Below are 15,096 nucleotides of genomic sequence, written 5' to 3' on the forward strand. Positions count from 1 at the left end.
GTGGGTTTTTTGCCTTCCCTTGTAAGAGCTTTATTCCAAGCCTTGAGAGGAATAAATGGTTCCAAGATGTCTTGATGTCTTCTTAGTAACACACTTAGTGCAGCTTGCAAAGACTTGGTGACAGTGCTAGTTCTGTGTCTGAAAAGGATATGCCTTTACTGAAGGAATTCAGAGGGGGTTTTTTTTTCCTCTCTTGGTGGTTTGAGTGTTTTTTGTTGTTGTTGTTTTCTTTTCTTGCCATTCAGTGTCAAAGACCTTGTAATCCTGATTTATGAACCACTATAACTGGGAAACATATTCCTTTACCAATACTTTTTTATAGTGTGTTAATAATATATGGAACAGAAATCATGTCTTTTCAAGCCAGTATACTCTTCAAATTAATGGAACCCCCTGTAATCCAAAGGGGATACTGTGAGTCTGTTTTCTCTTCTTGAATATAGCTTGATTGCTTCAGAATGCCTGAATAGGTGGGAATTGTTTCAGATCTGCAGTTTAATATTTTTGTTACAGCAGAGCAAATCAGCATATGGAGATACTGCCATGTGTTTCACTGTAGTTACTGTCTAGTGCCTGCTTATTTTTTCCTGTATACTAAACCAAGCATATGTATGCAGTGTTCTAACTTTACAGCCAAATCACCGTCAGGTCTGGGCACTCTTCACTGTAAACATTGTTTTGTTTTATCAGCTAACAGCCCAAGTAGAGTGTGGTGGGGCAGTTTGAAATTAATAGGGAGAAGATGGAAGAGAAATGTGTTTCTTTACCCTTATCTTCAATTGTAATGAAAATAAGACAAAACAGTAGTTATAAAAACTTAAGTATTTCCAGTTTGTTATATTTTATTTTAACATTCAAACCCTAGGAGAGAAACAAAGCTGTTTGAAATAGGAATATCAGGTTTTCTGAGATTTTTACTTTTATTTACCTTCTGGAGAAAGTGAACTGGAGTTGAAAATAGATGTCAATAATGGAAAAATACATTAGAAGATTATCTTAAACCTGGTCATCCCCTGCAACAAATATTGATCTAGCTCATGGTGTCAAGTCATTCATCAGACATGAATAAAATAAATGTTCCATATTAAATAATATGGCTAAATAGATCATAATGAAGTGTTTTCCTCCATTATTTTGCATAGTTTGTTTGGATTTAATACTGACAAAGCAAAGGCACTTGTAAATCCACGTGCTGAAACAGTACTTACTGAACAGCCTGTCATATAGAGTAGGAGGATGAGTGTGTGACTTTGGATCAGCTCTTTTCTACTAAGTGTAAAGTTACTGTTACACTAATTACCAGGATAAGTTTTCTTGACTTTATGTAAAGAATAGCCTCCACAGAGCTAATTTTTTCCAGTATGTAGAGGATACTATATACAGAGGAAATACAGAACAAATGGATGATGGTTCCAGCTGGCTTTGATCTGCTTGTCCGTAGACTTATCTAAGGTCTTTTAGTATTTCTTTTTTTCCCCATACTTTGCTGTTCTAAGTACTTTTTTTTCTGCCCCCACTTCTCCAGGAGAAATAAAGATCAAGCTGATGAAAGTAATTTCGCAAAAGCAAGATGGGCCAGGGCTATTCAGAAGGTAAGAGCTGCTCTTAAAACTACTGATGTGTTTCTATAATTTAAAAAATTTTCTCAGATGGAAGGGGCATTTAGTGTAAGGTTTCTAGTTCCTGTAAACCACTATTCAGTTACAGTGGGATCTAAGGGTGTGACTGAGTTTCTGACAGTAGAGACAATTCCTTCCATTGGTCATTAAATCTGTGTGGTTCCCTGGCCTCGGAGTATTTTTTTTCTTCTGAAACAGAAAGAGGATGAGATTCTGAAACTTTCTTTAGAGGCATGGGAAATTATTATAGTTTGGCCATCTTATCTGTGTTGCATATTAATCCAGAAACCATAACTTCAGCATCTGTTTCTGAAAAAAATTTAATATTGAGAAACATCAGTACTTCAATAATATTTCATATAAATGGGTTTTTAAACATTGTTTTGATATTTTTTCCTAGAAATATCTTGTAAGTTCTACTGATGGTACCACTGCCTAAGCAGACATTTTTTTATTAGATGTGATAATTAAGGGAAATTATCCTGATCGCTTGCTTTGTTTATGTGGTCAGCATAGGTACCAAGTATTTTCTTCTTCACTGTTGCTCCGAAACTGTACAAACTATGGCCTCACATGAGCAGCTGGGAATTCAGACATAATCAGGTTTTGCCAAGTAGTACTATCTCTTATGTCAGTTCCATGCCACTCCTGGTTAATGAAAGGGAACTAATAATCCAACTCTTAAAATCCCATTTTTTGCACTGAACTGTTTGATGTTAGCTGCTGGTAAGGTTTGGTGTGGCAGGCGAGCACAGCAGGGTGGTCTCTCCACATGGCTCTTTCTCGCAGTGCAGTTACAGCTCTACATGGAACAAAGTTGTTCTCCCTGTGCTGGCAGCCTCAGTCAGTATTAGTCTCTCTGAAAGGGCTGTATGCAGCAGGAAGGTTGTAGACCTAGAGGAACTGAATCCATTTGCTGTAAGTTGGGCATTAGTGCCTTAAGTAAATGTTTCTTAATTTTCCATGAAAAGGAAAAGAGACCAGTGAATATCACTGGTCAAAGCAGGAAGAAGTCATGTGCCTAAGCTGAGGTAGTCAGCAATGCAAGAGAATGTACACTAGAGATACTCCCAGAACTCTACATGAGGCAACACCTGTATTTAAAAAAAAATATTCTATGTTTCTGGGGGTAAAAAAGTGTTAAAAGTAGCAATATATAATTATCTGTTGTCATTAACTAAATGGGCTTTTTTTAAGGTGCGGTGTTGGGTGGGGTTTTTGTGTTTTCTTGGGGTTTTTTTTTTGCTTTTCTGTAATTCCTTTTAAATACATCAATTGTTTTAAAGCAACCAAGCCTTTTTGAAGCAATGCTTATGAAGCAGCTGTCTCCACTGTCCAGTATTTAAGTGGTAATTATTTCACACAGCTTTTTGGGATTGGTGTTTTGAAAGAAGTTTGAGATAAGTTGTATGAGACTTTGGATCTTAACTCCCCAAGGTCTAGTAAATAATTTGTGGATTAAAATCTGCTCCTGTTCAGCGTTCACACAGTCCGTTGTACAGGAGGAAACTAGCTTATACTGGGGAGTAGTGTCTTGAATTCGAAAGTAAAAATACAGAAAAAGAATGCCATCAGTTGCCTTCCAGCCTTGACACTACTGCAAATTTACTGCTGATAACTTCTGAGAAACACAGAAGTTTTGTCTTTAGTGTGTACGATGCCCTACCAAAAAACTTAAAGGTCACGGATTTACCTTCCTGTTTCACTTGTGTGTAGGCTTTTTTGGAAAATACTGCTTGTTCTTGAGTGCCGTGCTGTCCAGTGCCACTTTATGCTTTTACAGCAAAGCCAAACCTGTTTACTGGTAAATACTAATCAAACCCCATCTGAGATGCAGCTTCATCAGTTCCTTTGAGCTATTTTTTTCCTGCTTTTTTGGGAATCAATTGAGTTTTCTTTTTTACTGAGTTCTGTTGCCTTTGTGATAATTCATAGACTGAGCCTGTGGGGAAAAAGATCTGTTTATACTGGGGTCTTGCGGGAAGAGTGTTTTTCTGATTCATATGATCTCAGTTTCTGCATCCTACTTTATCACTGGTTTGATTTTTTTTTTTAATTTTATTTTTTTGGAAGCTGAATGTTAGCTCATTAGAGGAAGTAGGCAGGACAAGTCCTGGCCTAACTGTCATCAAAATGCCAAAGAATCCAGGTTTTTTTGTAGACGGAGACTACTGTAGTCTTAAGATGCTTTTACAGAATCTCTCTGTGAACAGTCATCCTTTTGTCTAATTGTCTAGTCAGTGGGATAAATTTATTTCCAAGTTTAAAAGCAAATAAATAATGTGATGTGGTCAGTAACTTCATGATTTGATGAATCAGCTGCATTTCGTTCATATTCTGAAAGAAGTTTTGAATAAAGGAATGTTAATATGCTTCTTCCTACTACCATTCTTCAAAGTAGTTTTGAGTTTGACAGTTAGAAGATGGTTAAGTAAACAAGTTAGCATGCATGAGCGGGAATCTTGGGTTGTCACTGTGCCATTGAACTGTTTTTTGTAGCAAAGTAGTCAGATTAACTCACCGCACTGAAATAAGGAAAAATTACTCAGCAGTTAATCTAGTATTACGTTGGGGCTGAAAGATGGTGATGAAGTTATTGTAAGTCTTTTGAAGAGTTTGAATATCAGGTGGATGGGAGATGTAATCAAATATCTCATGTGCAAGTCTTTCTGAAAAGAAGTGGAAAATTTCTATAAATATTTAAAAGGTCATTTAAATCCTGAATTACTGTTTCATTGTAAGCTTGTTAAATTTTGGTCTTCATATGCTTCTAATTTGGGACATTGGAGACTATGAAAACCCAGCTCTTGAACAGCTGAGTTGTCTTGCAAGGAGACATGTAGATATTAGAGGGGAGAAACTTTAATCTAAAAAGTATTTAAATCGTTCTGATGCTGTTTAACTGAACATTATATTAGGAATTTCCCATGGTAATAGAAATAGTTATACAGGGAAATGGACACCTTTTGTGTTCTCAGTTGGGTGGCTTACGTTCTTACCATGACGCCTGCACCAAGCATATGCCTAATGCTGAAGGCAAGTCAGAGCTTAGATCTAAACCTTGTCTTAATAAGCGGCCTTTTTTTAGTGAAAATTAGATGTGCTTGTAATGCAAAGTTACATGCTAGCATTTTATTCAACCAAGCTTCTGTTTTTTCTGGGCCTGTGCACACATTAAGAGATCTTGCACAAAGCAAAATAAAATGTTTGGCCTGATCGCTTGTTATATCAGAATAGTAGTTTGCTTTAACATTAAGAGTTTATTTAACTTCATTTTAACCTACAAATTGAGTAAGATTTTTCTCCTGATAAAGTTATTGTGCCTGAAATATGCTTATGATCTTAGTGCTTTATGCTTCAGTGGCTTAGTTTGTGTGTTGCCTTGGTCTTTTGGCTTTTCTTCCTGAAGATAAACTGATTTTCAGAAACATACTAGTAACATCTCATCATTGATTTAGTACAATTGATGTGACATTAAATGCTATTCTTTGCTTAGAAAATCTGAGAGGCATGGAAGATGAATCTCTGCCAATGCCTAATCACAATAAGCTTTACTCTTGGAATTGGCTAAAAAAGTACCATCGACAAAAAGAACAAGCAGCACAAGAAGATCAGGAAACTAAACATTCCTGATGTATTTTACAGAAGTTGTAATATTCATAGAGCCTCATAACAGAGGCAAACAAACAGATAAAGCAAAATAAGTAATTTTCCACAGAAAGTAATCCCTGTGTGTAGGTATTTGTGCTGTAAGATCTTGCTTCCACAAGAAGGGAACTGTTACTATCCTTAATGAACTGGAAAAAGAAATCATGACCTTTAGTAAGCACAAGGAAGGCTTTTAAGCATTAGAGCAGGGTGTAGGTAGCGTATCCATCACTGGAGGCCTTTAGAGAACAGAGAAGTAACAGTAATTTATTTTTGTTTATTTTTTAACTATTCTTGGAGGCTTAGGAACGTAGGTTTAGCTTGGAACAGAGATGAGTGTCTGTGTGTGTAGTTTTCTCAAGTGGATGATCTTTAAAATAGACAATAACAAAATACCTCCCATGAAGTAGTAGTGGAGCACTATTGCTTCAAGTATTTCTTCACAGCTGAAACAAACCTGAATTCTTACTGTACTAGAAAATATACAGGTGGCTTAAGTTCCAGTAAGAATATTTGGAGTGCATGCTTTTGATCCTAACCTATGGAAATAAGAAATTGAATTAGGCAGTTCTGATCAAAGGTAAGATGACATCCAGTGGTTCACCAGAGGCATTGTATGACCAGACAGGAAAAGTGCCAAACTGTGTTGTTGGAGAATATATCTTTCTCTGTGATAAATTGCCTCGGTGTCTCTGAAATAACAATAGTTAGACCTTGTTGCAATCATATAGGATATAGCAATACTAAGATAAAACTATTGGGGAAATCCCTCCCATGTTTGGGAGGGGAGAGGAGTTAATCATTTGAGGGAAAACTGCAAATCAGAAATGAATAGCTTTTAAAAAGACAGTGCAGGACTAGATAGGGTTCTTTAATTGCTGCTCTGCTTATTGATTAAAAAAACAAAAATCCAAACCAGAATTCTCTTACAGTAATCCAATCCTAGTATCTGTGTTTCAGTTTCATGTTCACTGTGCTGCTAGAAACAGTAACAGCTGGAGGTTTTTTTTGTTTGCCTTAGCTCTTTAACAGATTTGAAATGAGTGCTATGAAGTACTGGCAATAATTATAAAAAGATGCATTTAGAGGTTTGGGGTTTTTTGTTTGTTTGTTTTTTTAACACAGTGGTAGCCTTGAGTACTATCAAATGGATTTTCCCCTTTCCTCTCTCCCACGCCGGTTTTGTACATCACTTCGATTATATCTTTAGCTACTAATCCTATGTGTGGTAGAGACTGTTTTGCTTGACTTACTTGAATAAATAATTGTCACTTCTCTGAGATGGATGTGCTTTTTTATAAAATACAGAGCATAGTAATTGATTCCTAAGGCTAACAATAAGCAGGAGACTACTCATGTGAGTTACCCCTTGTATCATTCCACAGCTATGCTGAGTATTGGAAACAAAACGTGACAAAATAGTGGCGCTATATTGACTGGTCTTATAACTTGGAGTTCAACAGTGATAGTGACACAGATTTGCCTAGGCAAATCTTCCCTGTTTGCTTTATTTCTTAGTTTGCAAAATGAGTATAGCACATCTGTATATAGTTTATGCCATTAAATTAAAAAAAATATTGGTATGTGTTACAATATTTTAAAAAAAGATTATATAGAATTAACTTCACTGTGTATTGTTCTTATGCTGTTCTTTGTGATTCATGGTTAACTATATGGTGGATGCAGTGGTGATGCTCAGTGTGAGAACACTTATTAACAGAGAGAAGTTAATCAGTAGCTGAGTTCTGTCAGCACTATTGATTTACTGTCTCATTGAGAAAAAAGCCATGGTAGACTAATAGTAAAGCAGGAATTACACAGTGACATCAATAGGAGTTTAGGAGTGGGTAACCAGAAATCATTCTTTGTTTGGGAGCTATGGGGCTCTGAGATTAATGCAAAGCTTCCCTTTAAAAGATTTCAATAGGCCCAAAGAAATTGCTATTTTTTTAAAAGCCATCTTTCATTTGAACAATTTCTTGAACGCTGCATTCCAGGTAATATTTTGTATGCAAATGTGTCTTGAAGTGGGAATAAACAGGTATGTCCTTTCCATGAAGTGTTAATAATAGATATTTTGTATCCTGATGCAATTCAAAAGTAATGAGTGTTCAAGTGACAAGCAGCATATTGATTGGGCTAAATGGCTGTCAGCAAACAAGCTTCTTAAAGTTTTGTGAGTTTATTTCAAGGATGACATGTTTAAAAAGTGACAAACTGACAATTTGAAAACAAAGAGATGTTGAAGTTCACTTTCTTTTCAATTAAGTGAATTTAGTATCAGTGTAAGTTTGTCAATTTTAAGATATTTTGACAATGTTTTAAAATATCAATTGATGTTATGAGGAAGCTCAAAATTCCTGAGGAGTTAAAAGACTTTCTGGGATGTCTTTTCTTTATGAATCGCTTATTTTTTGTTGTTATTATGTGAAGAAAGATATTGGTTGGTTATATCAAGCAGTTCTACTACTGTGGTACAAGTGATCTTGACTATCTTGTGTCTGAACTGTTGGAGTTTACATGAAGATGGTAAAAAGGTCACTGTGGGGAGATTGGACTAACAGTTCTAAGATCACTTCATAGTTGACCCTGCAGCTTTCAAAAAGTGGAATTTAGGAAGTTTACTTTGACAAAACTGATAAAGGCAGAAGTTCAAGAGTGTATCTCACTTGTGTTGTGGCCATTGAACACGCAACAAGGAGTACAATGCTTGCAAATAGCATCAATTATTTCCTCAAAGAGAAAATGTGAGATTGATTTCATCTTCGTTTATGGCTTCAAAAATCATGCAATGACTTCATCCTGATTGCAGCCTAGAATACATGGTTCTATGCAGAGATAATGGATTAGAAATTCAGCTAACAGGTCAGGATAACAACTCTCTTATCAGAGGCATGAAGGAAAGTCATAAAAAGCAATACATCTAAGTGCTAGTTGTATGGAAGTTTTGTGCTGCCCTTTTGGTAAATTATCTAGCAAAGCTTAACTGTAACTGGATTATGTTTTAACTTAAAATTTATTCTACCACCTTATCTTTCATGTCTTATGGCTTTTGTGTAGGATATGTACTACGTAAAATGATAAAATCACGTTTACCTTAACTTTGACAAAAAACCCTGATTTTGTTTCTCTTATTTCCTATCTTTTTAAGTAAACTCACTAGCACTTTTTTTTTTGTTGTTGTTGGTTTTTTTCCCCTGGAATTACTTCCTCTGAAAATTTCTCAGTGGAAAAATGTATCAAAAAGACAAAAGAATTTTAAAGAAAAGAAAATGGAGATGCCTTTTATCAGAATAAAGTTATAGTTAACTTATTTGAAGGCTTATTTTAACTTTTATGGTATTGTGAGTTTAGGTATTTTATGATTTATTCCTCTTCTCCTTTAATTTGGTGTAAAAGTTAAAAATTGCTTTCTTCAGTTAATTGGAGGTATTAAGAATGATAGACCCTGGGAGAAACCTTTATGAGCTGCTGCACCATTATTTGAGAATTCTGTTTAAGCAAGTTCAGAAAAAAGAATTATCACTTTGCTTTCCTCTTCAAAAAGTGAGATAGCATGATTCACGGTAGATTTTAAGAAACCTAAGCTTTCTCTTTTGACTGTCATAAGAGAAAATAAACAACTGTAACATGCTCGCTTCAATAACTAAATTTCAATTCTGTCCTTTGCTTCAGAGTTCAAAAAGGGACCATGGTAACATTCTTCCCTTTCCTTCTGTTTCAGTATCTATTTTGAGTAACCATGTTACAGCATTTTGCAGGTTGTTTCTGGACTCATGTTAAATGACTTATTACTGGTTTTATTGGTAGCCTGTAGCTAAGTCAACGTGCTATAGAATTATACAGCTCCTGGAGCATATTTGTAATTGAATTATAGAGCATCTTGTGAACATTTGAGGCAATCCTTGGAAGACTGAAACTCAGCAGGGTTCTTATCAGAGAAAGTTTACAAGTGAGAATGTGTGCTTCACTTAAAGCAGGAAAAATAAACCAATTAGTATTAATCAGCTGGGCTGTTCTTTAAGGGCACCATCCCGTGGAGGCAAAAGCTGGCTTTTGAAATGCAGTACTGAAGGTACTGAAAGATGAATATGTAGGTTTGCAAAAGGTGAGAATCCATGGCATTAAAGAAAGTTGGGGTGGTTAATTATAAGAATTGGTGGAGTACTGAACATGATGGCAAGAAAGGGAAAGAAGTCCCAGGATGAGGAGAGAGAAATACTGGAATGACAAGCAATCATGTCAGTGGGAGATCTAGGATAGGAAAGAAAGCTGAGAATAGCCAAGAACGGAGCACTAATAAAGTCAGAATCTTGACAAAGAGAATGACTGGTCATACACTGAAAAGCTAATGAAATACAGTGATGGAATCCAAGCAATGGCTCAGAGAAAAAAAATAAATTAAAAAAGATATCTAGGACAGCAAACTACCTTGGTTCCAAGTTTACTGATGTAATCCGTTTCTCTGGCAATCCTAGTGCTGTGAGCAGAACTGTTGCAAGCATTCAGCTTATCCTTGCAGCGTCTGCCTTAGAGTTCCTACTTCATCATTACAGTTCTTTCTTGTGATCTACACTCCTTACCAATTTTCAGATGTGTGGGGTTTCTTGTTCTAATTCACTACCAAAGAAATTTTTCTTTTCCAGTTGGGTGGTGTGCTCTTTATTGCTGAATCTTTCCATGCTGCTGCCAGTCATGGCAAGTCTCGAGACTACTTTTAATTAGTGCTTTTCGTAGTGCTGTTAGGTATATACTTAAATGAATATACTTATATGAATTTAAGTATGGAATGGAGATGCTGAACTCTCCCACTCTAGGTCAGTTTTGTTCCAGTGAGTTTTACCATATGCAAAGAGATTCTGCAAACAACATAAATGTGACTTCAGAGTGTAGAACAACTATTTAGTACTTAATATGAACAACAGAAGGCTAGGATTAGGAGGTTACTAGGCTAGTCATTGATATGTGCATCACCCTGATAAGACCGAGTGTTTCTGCTCTATTTTCATGCTTTACTGGGATGGGAAAGCAGGGAATGGTTTCCTCTGCCACTCCTTGAAATGGGCTGATCATTGCTGATAGTGAATTGCCATCTTTAGGTTCTCTTTTCTCCCTCCTCTCACATTTTATTGCTTTTCTTATCAGTATGCTACCTCTTCTTGAGCTGCTAGCTCCACCATCACCACCCCACCCAACCCTTTTTTTTTTTTTTTTTTTTTTTTTGGTCTCCCGCTCTGGTCCTTGCCTTGCTCACGTCATAATTACAGCTTCCTCTGTAAAGCTCAGCTGAAGTCAGACGTCTGTATTGTATTTGAGGAGACCTTGGATCAAAGAAAATGAAATCCCAGGCTGAAGGTAACAACCAGTTCCTCAGCTGGGACTGGAATGCGTGCACCTATAGACCCGAGACAGGAAAGCTCCAGGAAAGTCTAATGCATGTAGTTAGGTATGAGGCAGCACTTGCATATTATAAGGGCTGTTTTGTCTGGAACCATGGTGTAAAGAATCAGTGCAAATAAATTACTTTTAAGAGGGAATAATAAAAATTTACTTATATAATGGGGCAAATGTGAAAAAGCAGATAAATTATGTTACTCTAAATTCATTATACTTTCCTGTCAATATCACCAGTAATAAGTTTATACATAATTTTAAGAGAGTAAAAATAAATATTGAATAATGTAGCCAATAATTGACAATTTTATGATAAAAGATAAAAAGGTAAGGTTTTTCCTGAAAGGTAATGCTAATGTGAGTCCTTGGCCATTTTACATTAATTTCTCTAAAGACCAGCTTATTCTTCTGCATAAAGTACAAAGCTGCGTAATTAGTTATATTGTGCTTGTGGAAGAATAATGAAGACCATATTCTGTCAAACCTTTTGGTGTTTTCTTCCAGAATCAGAGACAGTTTAGTAGAACAATAATCTGATTTGATATTTCGAAACAGAAATATTGTCTTTTCTATGATTAGTGAAGAGTTTAATGCTCTAATGATAGTATCTGTAAGAGATCACTTACTGCAGAAGATGTTATAATTATGGCAAAGCATAAAGGGACACAATAATAGAAAGCAAAGCATCAAGCAAAAACCAGTTCCTTACACAAAAAGTGGCAACTGAGTCAGAGTCTTAATTTTAAAATCCTTCTTTGGAAAACATTTTACATTCCTAGAAGAAACCCAAGTAGTCTCTATATTGAACCATTCCTAGAGAGCAACAAAGAACAAAATAGTCATAAGGAAAGCACAAAACGAGAGGATTACATTTCAGAGAGCGTTACCACTTCAAATACATACCATTATGACTCCGGGTGCTTGTATATCTGGATGGGGAGAAAGCTCCCCTTATCCTCCTGACATAGGCTCAGTTATTGGCCCTTCTTGATTTTTTTTTTTTTTCTTTTAATAGTTGTTGGGATTCCCCTGGCTGCCCCCCTGTATTTGCTTTTTGCTTTGATCCCATCTTGTGGTTCTTTCTGAAATCAGGGCCAACTTCTGTTTAAATTGCAGCCCACAGGAAGGTGTCATCATGATTGTAAATTGTTTGCCTTTTGTTTGCTAATTGCTATTTTTTAAAAAAATCCCCAAAGTAGTTTTACTTCACCTAACAGATTTCAAACTTCATGATTTTATAAACCTAGCAATTGGTTTAAGGAAACAGTGTTTGGAAAAGTTTTCATGTGGAGTAAGAAATGGCTTTAGCCTTTGTAACTTCAGGAACTCTGACACACTTAGGACAGTCTTGTGAAGTAAAATCCAAACCAGCTGGTGGATCCCGTGCGCTTATGAAATACCAAGATTTCTGTCGCATGCATAGTTATATTTTCTTTCTCCCTCTTATTACAGTCGTCGTCTTAGAAGGAAACATTAAGCTTTACATTAAAGAAAATAATAATTGTCAAGAAAAAAATACCTTGTGTGGAGAAAAATATCTTTAAAACTCTGTGTGCTGCTGGAAAAAAAAAGGGTGTGGAGATGCAATATTCTAGACAATTCCCTCTGTTTTTTGTAGAGTAGAATATCTATTAAGAGCTGTAGGAGAACTTTACATAGGTCAAAACAAAACTCGGCAATGTGATCACCTCTTGAATTCCCCGGGGCTGGCTCCGACCGTGTTGCTACCTCGTTTGAAACGGCGCCCGCCGCGCCGGACGGCCGCCAGCAGGGGGCGCGCTGGGAGCGGCACGGCCGCCACCATCCCCCTCCCCGCTCCCGGCACCCTGCGGGCGGCCGGGGGGAGCTTCCCTCCTGCTCCTCCCCGCCCCCCTACTCTGGTTAGGTCAGAGTATTACGATTTCAGAACTAACACAGTTACTGCCTTTCGTTCCATGAAAGCAAAGAAACAGCCAGCCCTTAACCGGGGCGGGCGGGGTGAGGGGTGGGGGTGGGGCGGGGGGTGAAAGAAAAAGCTTAATTCTGTGGCAGCTTTTTCAACTTTCGGCCTAAAATCCATCATGAAATGTAAATGACTTCCAAATTGTTCCATCGGTTTATAATCACCACCGTTCCAATATAGTCAAATAATATCTATAACAGTTATATGTTATTTAATACTGGGTTTATTACTTGAACATAGCAATGGAAATTAGTGAAACATTTTCACTAGGCAAGACTTGTATTCCTAAAAATGCCAAGAATCGTCTCTGAAAGCCATGGCCACATAATCCTGGCAACAGGCATGCAGAATAGCTGTTCTCTCCATGAAGGCTGATAGCTGTTCATTGGCCTTGGGTGTTTTGTTTGGGGTGTGGTTTGGGTTTTTTTGGGGGGGAGACAGTGGTATTTAGTGGGTTTTTGTTGTCAGTTTGATGGGTTTTTGTTGTTTTTCTCAGTTTGGTGGGTTTTGTTGTTTTTCTCAATTAAGATATAGGGATTGGCTAGGATTCTGTAACGAACTGCAACATCTCTGTACACAGTCAGTATTTCTCCTGTTCCTTTTACGTGTGGGGTTTATTCTCCTTAACACTGTATTTGTGAAGTACAGTAAATCAGTGTGAACCCTTAAATGTGTGATTCTTTAAGGCCAGCTTCATCAACATGTGAGGTTACTGGCAAGTAACAAAACGCAGGTAGCCCGCGCGTGCAAACTGCTCCTCTGTGTTGGTTTATTGAAGGCTGATGTGGATGCCTCTTCAAGATGAACAGTAGTTTCCTTTCAGTTGTTGGTTTACAAGTGTCTGGGCTACCAGAACTGTGAGAATTCTAGCCTCCATACAGAATGAACACCTCTACTCATACATTTACTATAGGAAGTTCTTAGCATCATATCTATGAGAGGGCTGTGTGACACAGAGATATAACATACCTTTGTTGCAAAGGTAACTCCAGCTGCAAGTAATGAGTATGTACTTACACATGAAACTAGATTCTTGATTGGTCAGCATCATTACAAGCAAAGTCAGCCTTTTGCTTGCTTGGCCAAGCTCTGTGTGGAATTTTAATTCCAGAGCATATAAATCGTGATTAGTTCTGAGGATTTGGATTGATTTTTGGTTTGGTTTTGGTTTTCCATCTTAAATATCAATTGAATGATGCATTTGGCAGAGCAAGATTCCCTGCTTATGCTGGGCTATCAAATAAGTGGTTTCAAACTGAAACATTCAACATTTGGTGACATAACAGATTAGTATAAGCAGAGTCTTGCTTGAAGATGACGATATTAGTTGAAGTGTCATGAATTAACACTACTTACAAACCGGATTTTATTAAATGACAAAACCTTATATTTTTGGAAAACATTTCCAATATTTACTGGTTTTACCATCTGTAGTCTCAAGACCATTTGCTTAATCCTGATAAAAACCCTATTTATTTCTGTTGTAAGTGTGTATCTGCTGTGGGTGGCCATGCTTGATTAGGCTGCCTCATTTTTCTTGATTTTTTTTTTTTTTTTTTTTTAATCCTTACATGAGCAGTCCTGGTGATTTTGAGAGTCATTATTGTTACATCTCATGAGTATTAATATCAGTGAAATTTCCTATTGTGCACTTAGATAAAAACTTTATTGTATTCTTTGTTGGCATGCAATGTGGCAGATTTGAAGCATCAGTTTAAGTTGAGACAGAATATTAAGTAATTGCCACAGGCTAATAATTACAATAGGGTTTGAATAATAAACCATTCATTCCTCTGGTTCTTAACTATAAATCTAATTAATGGAGTATTTACAGGTTGTATTAATTTCAGCAGGACATAATAAATATGGTGGTATGTAATTATTTTTGCAATGAGGTACAAAAAATTGCAAAATATTAATTTTACCACTGTAAGAGATTTTATTCTAGAAATGTTCCATTTATAAGTTGTACTTATAAAGCATCATATCCCAAGATTGCATTACTAACAATAATACAAGGACTGCAGAAAGTGAAAGCTACAACCAATAAGCTGTAAATAAATATTACTAAAAATTGTTAAATACTTCTACGTGCGGCTTTTTATTCAAGGTATCCTTAATATATTTATGAAGTAAATAACTGAATTAAAAGTTGCTTTCAGGTATTACCAGAAAGTACAGAGTTTTGTGTATTTTTATACAGGAAACATAATTTACTAGCTGAAAACTTAGGATTTTGTATGGCATTTCTGCTACCTCCCAAGATTAAAGGGGATAATAGTATATCTGTGGTTTTATGCATGTACGTATACTTGGTGAAACTTTTACACTTAGATTATGTGTGTACTTTGTATGTAGAATGGTTTTATATCGGATCATTCTGGTTGTATTTCTGTACTTCTTCATGTGCCAGAGTTTTAAGTATACTTCAGTACATGTAAGGCTGAATGCGGAGTTACGCACACTATTAAATCAGCCAACATTTGAAAAAAC

At 36.4% G+C, this 15,096-nt stretch overlaps 1 protein-coding gene across 1 annotated transcript in view; it reads left to right on the forward strand.

Moving 5' to 3' along the window:
• The window catches only part of UNC13C (unc-13 homolog C), a 233,908-nt gene that overhangs the window by 30,220 nt on the left and 188,592 nt on the right, over positions 1–15,096 (forward strand). The window contains exon 5 of the mRNA XM_040601370.1: positions 1,526–1,592. Within this exon, the coding sequence (XP_040457304.1) occupies positions 1,526–1,592 (67 nt within the window). The remainder of the gene's footprint in view (positions 1–1,525; positions 1,593–15,096) is intronic.

This window comes from Falco naumanni, chromosome 7 (assembly GCF_017639655.2).
Source record: "Falco naumanni isolate bFalNau1 chromosome 7, bFalNau1.pat, whole genome shotgun sequence".
In the NCBI taxonomy this organism is placed as follows: domain Eukaryota; kingdom Metazoa; phylum Chordata; class Aves; order Falconiformes; family Falconidae; genus Falco; species Falco naumanni.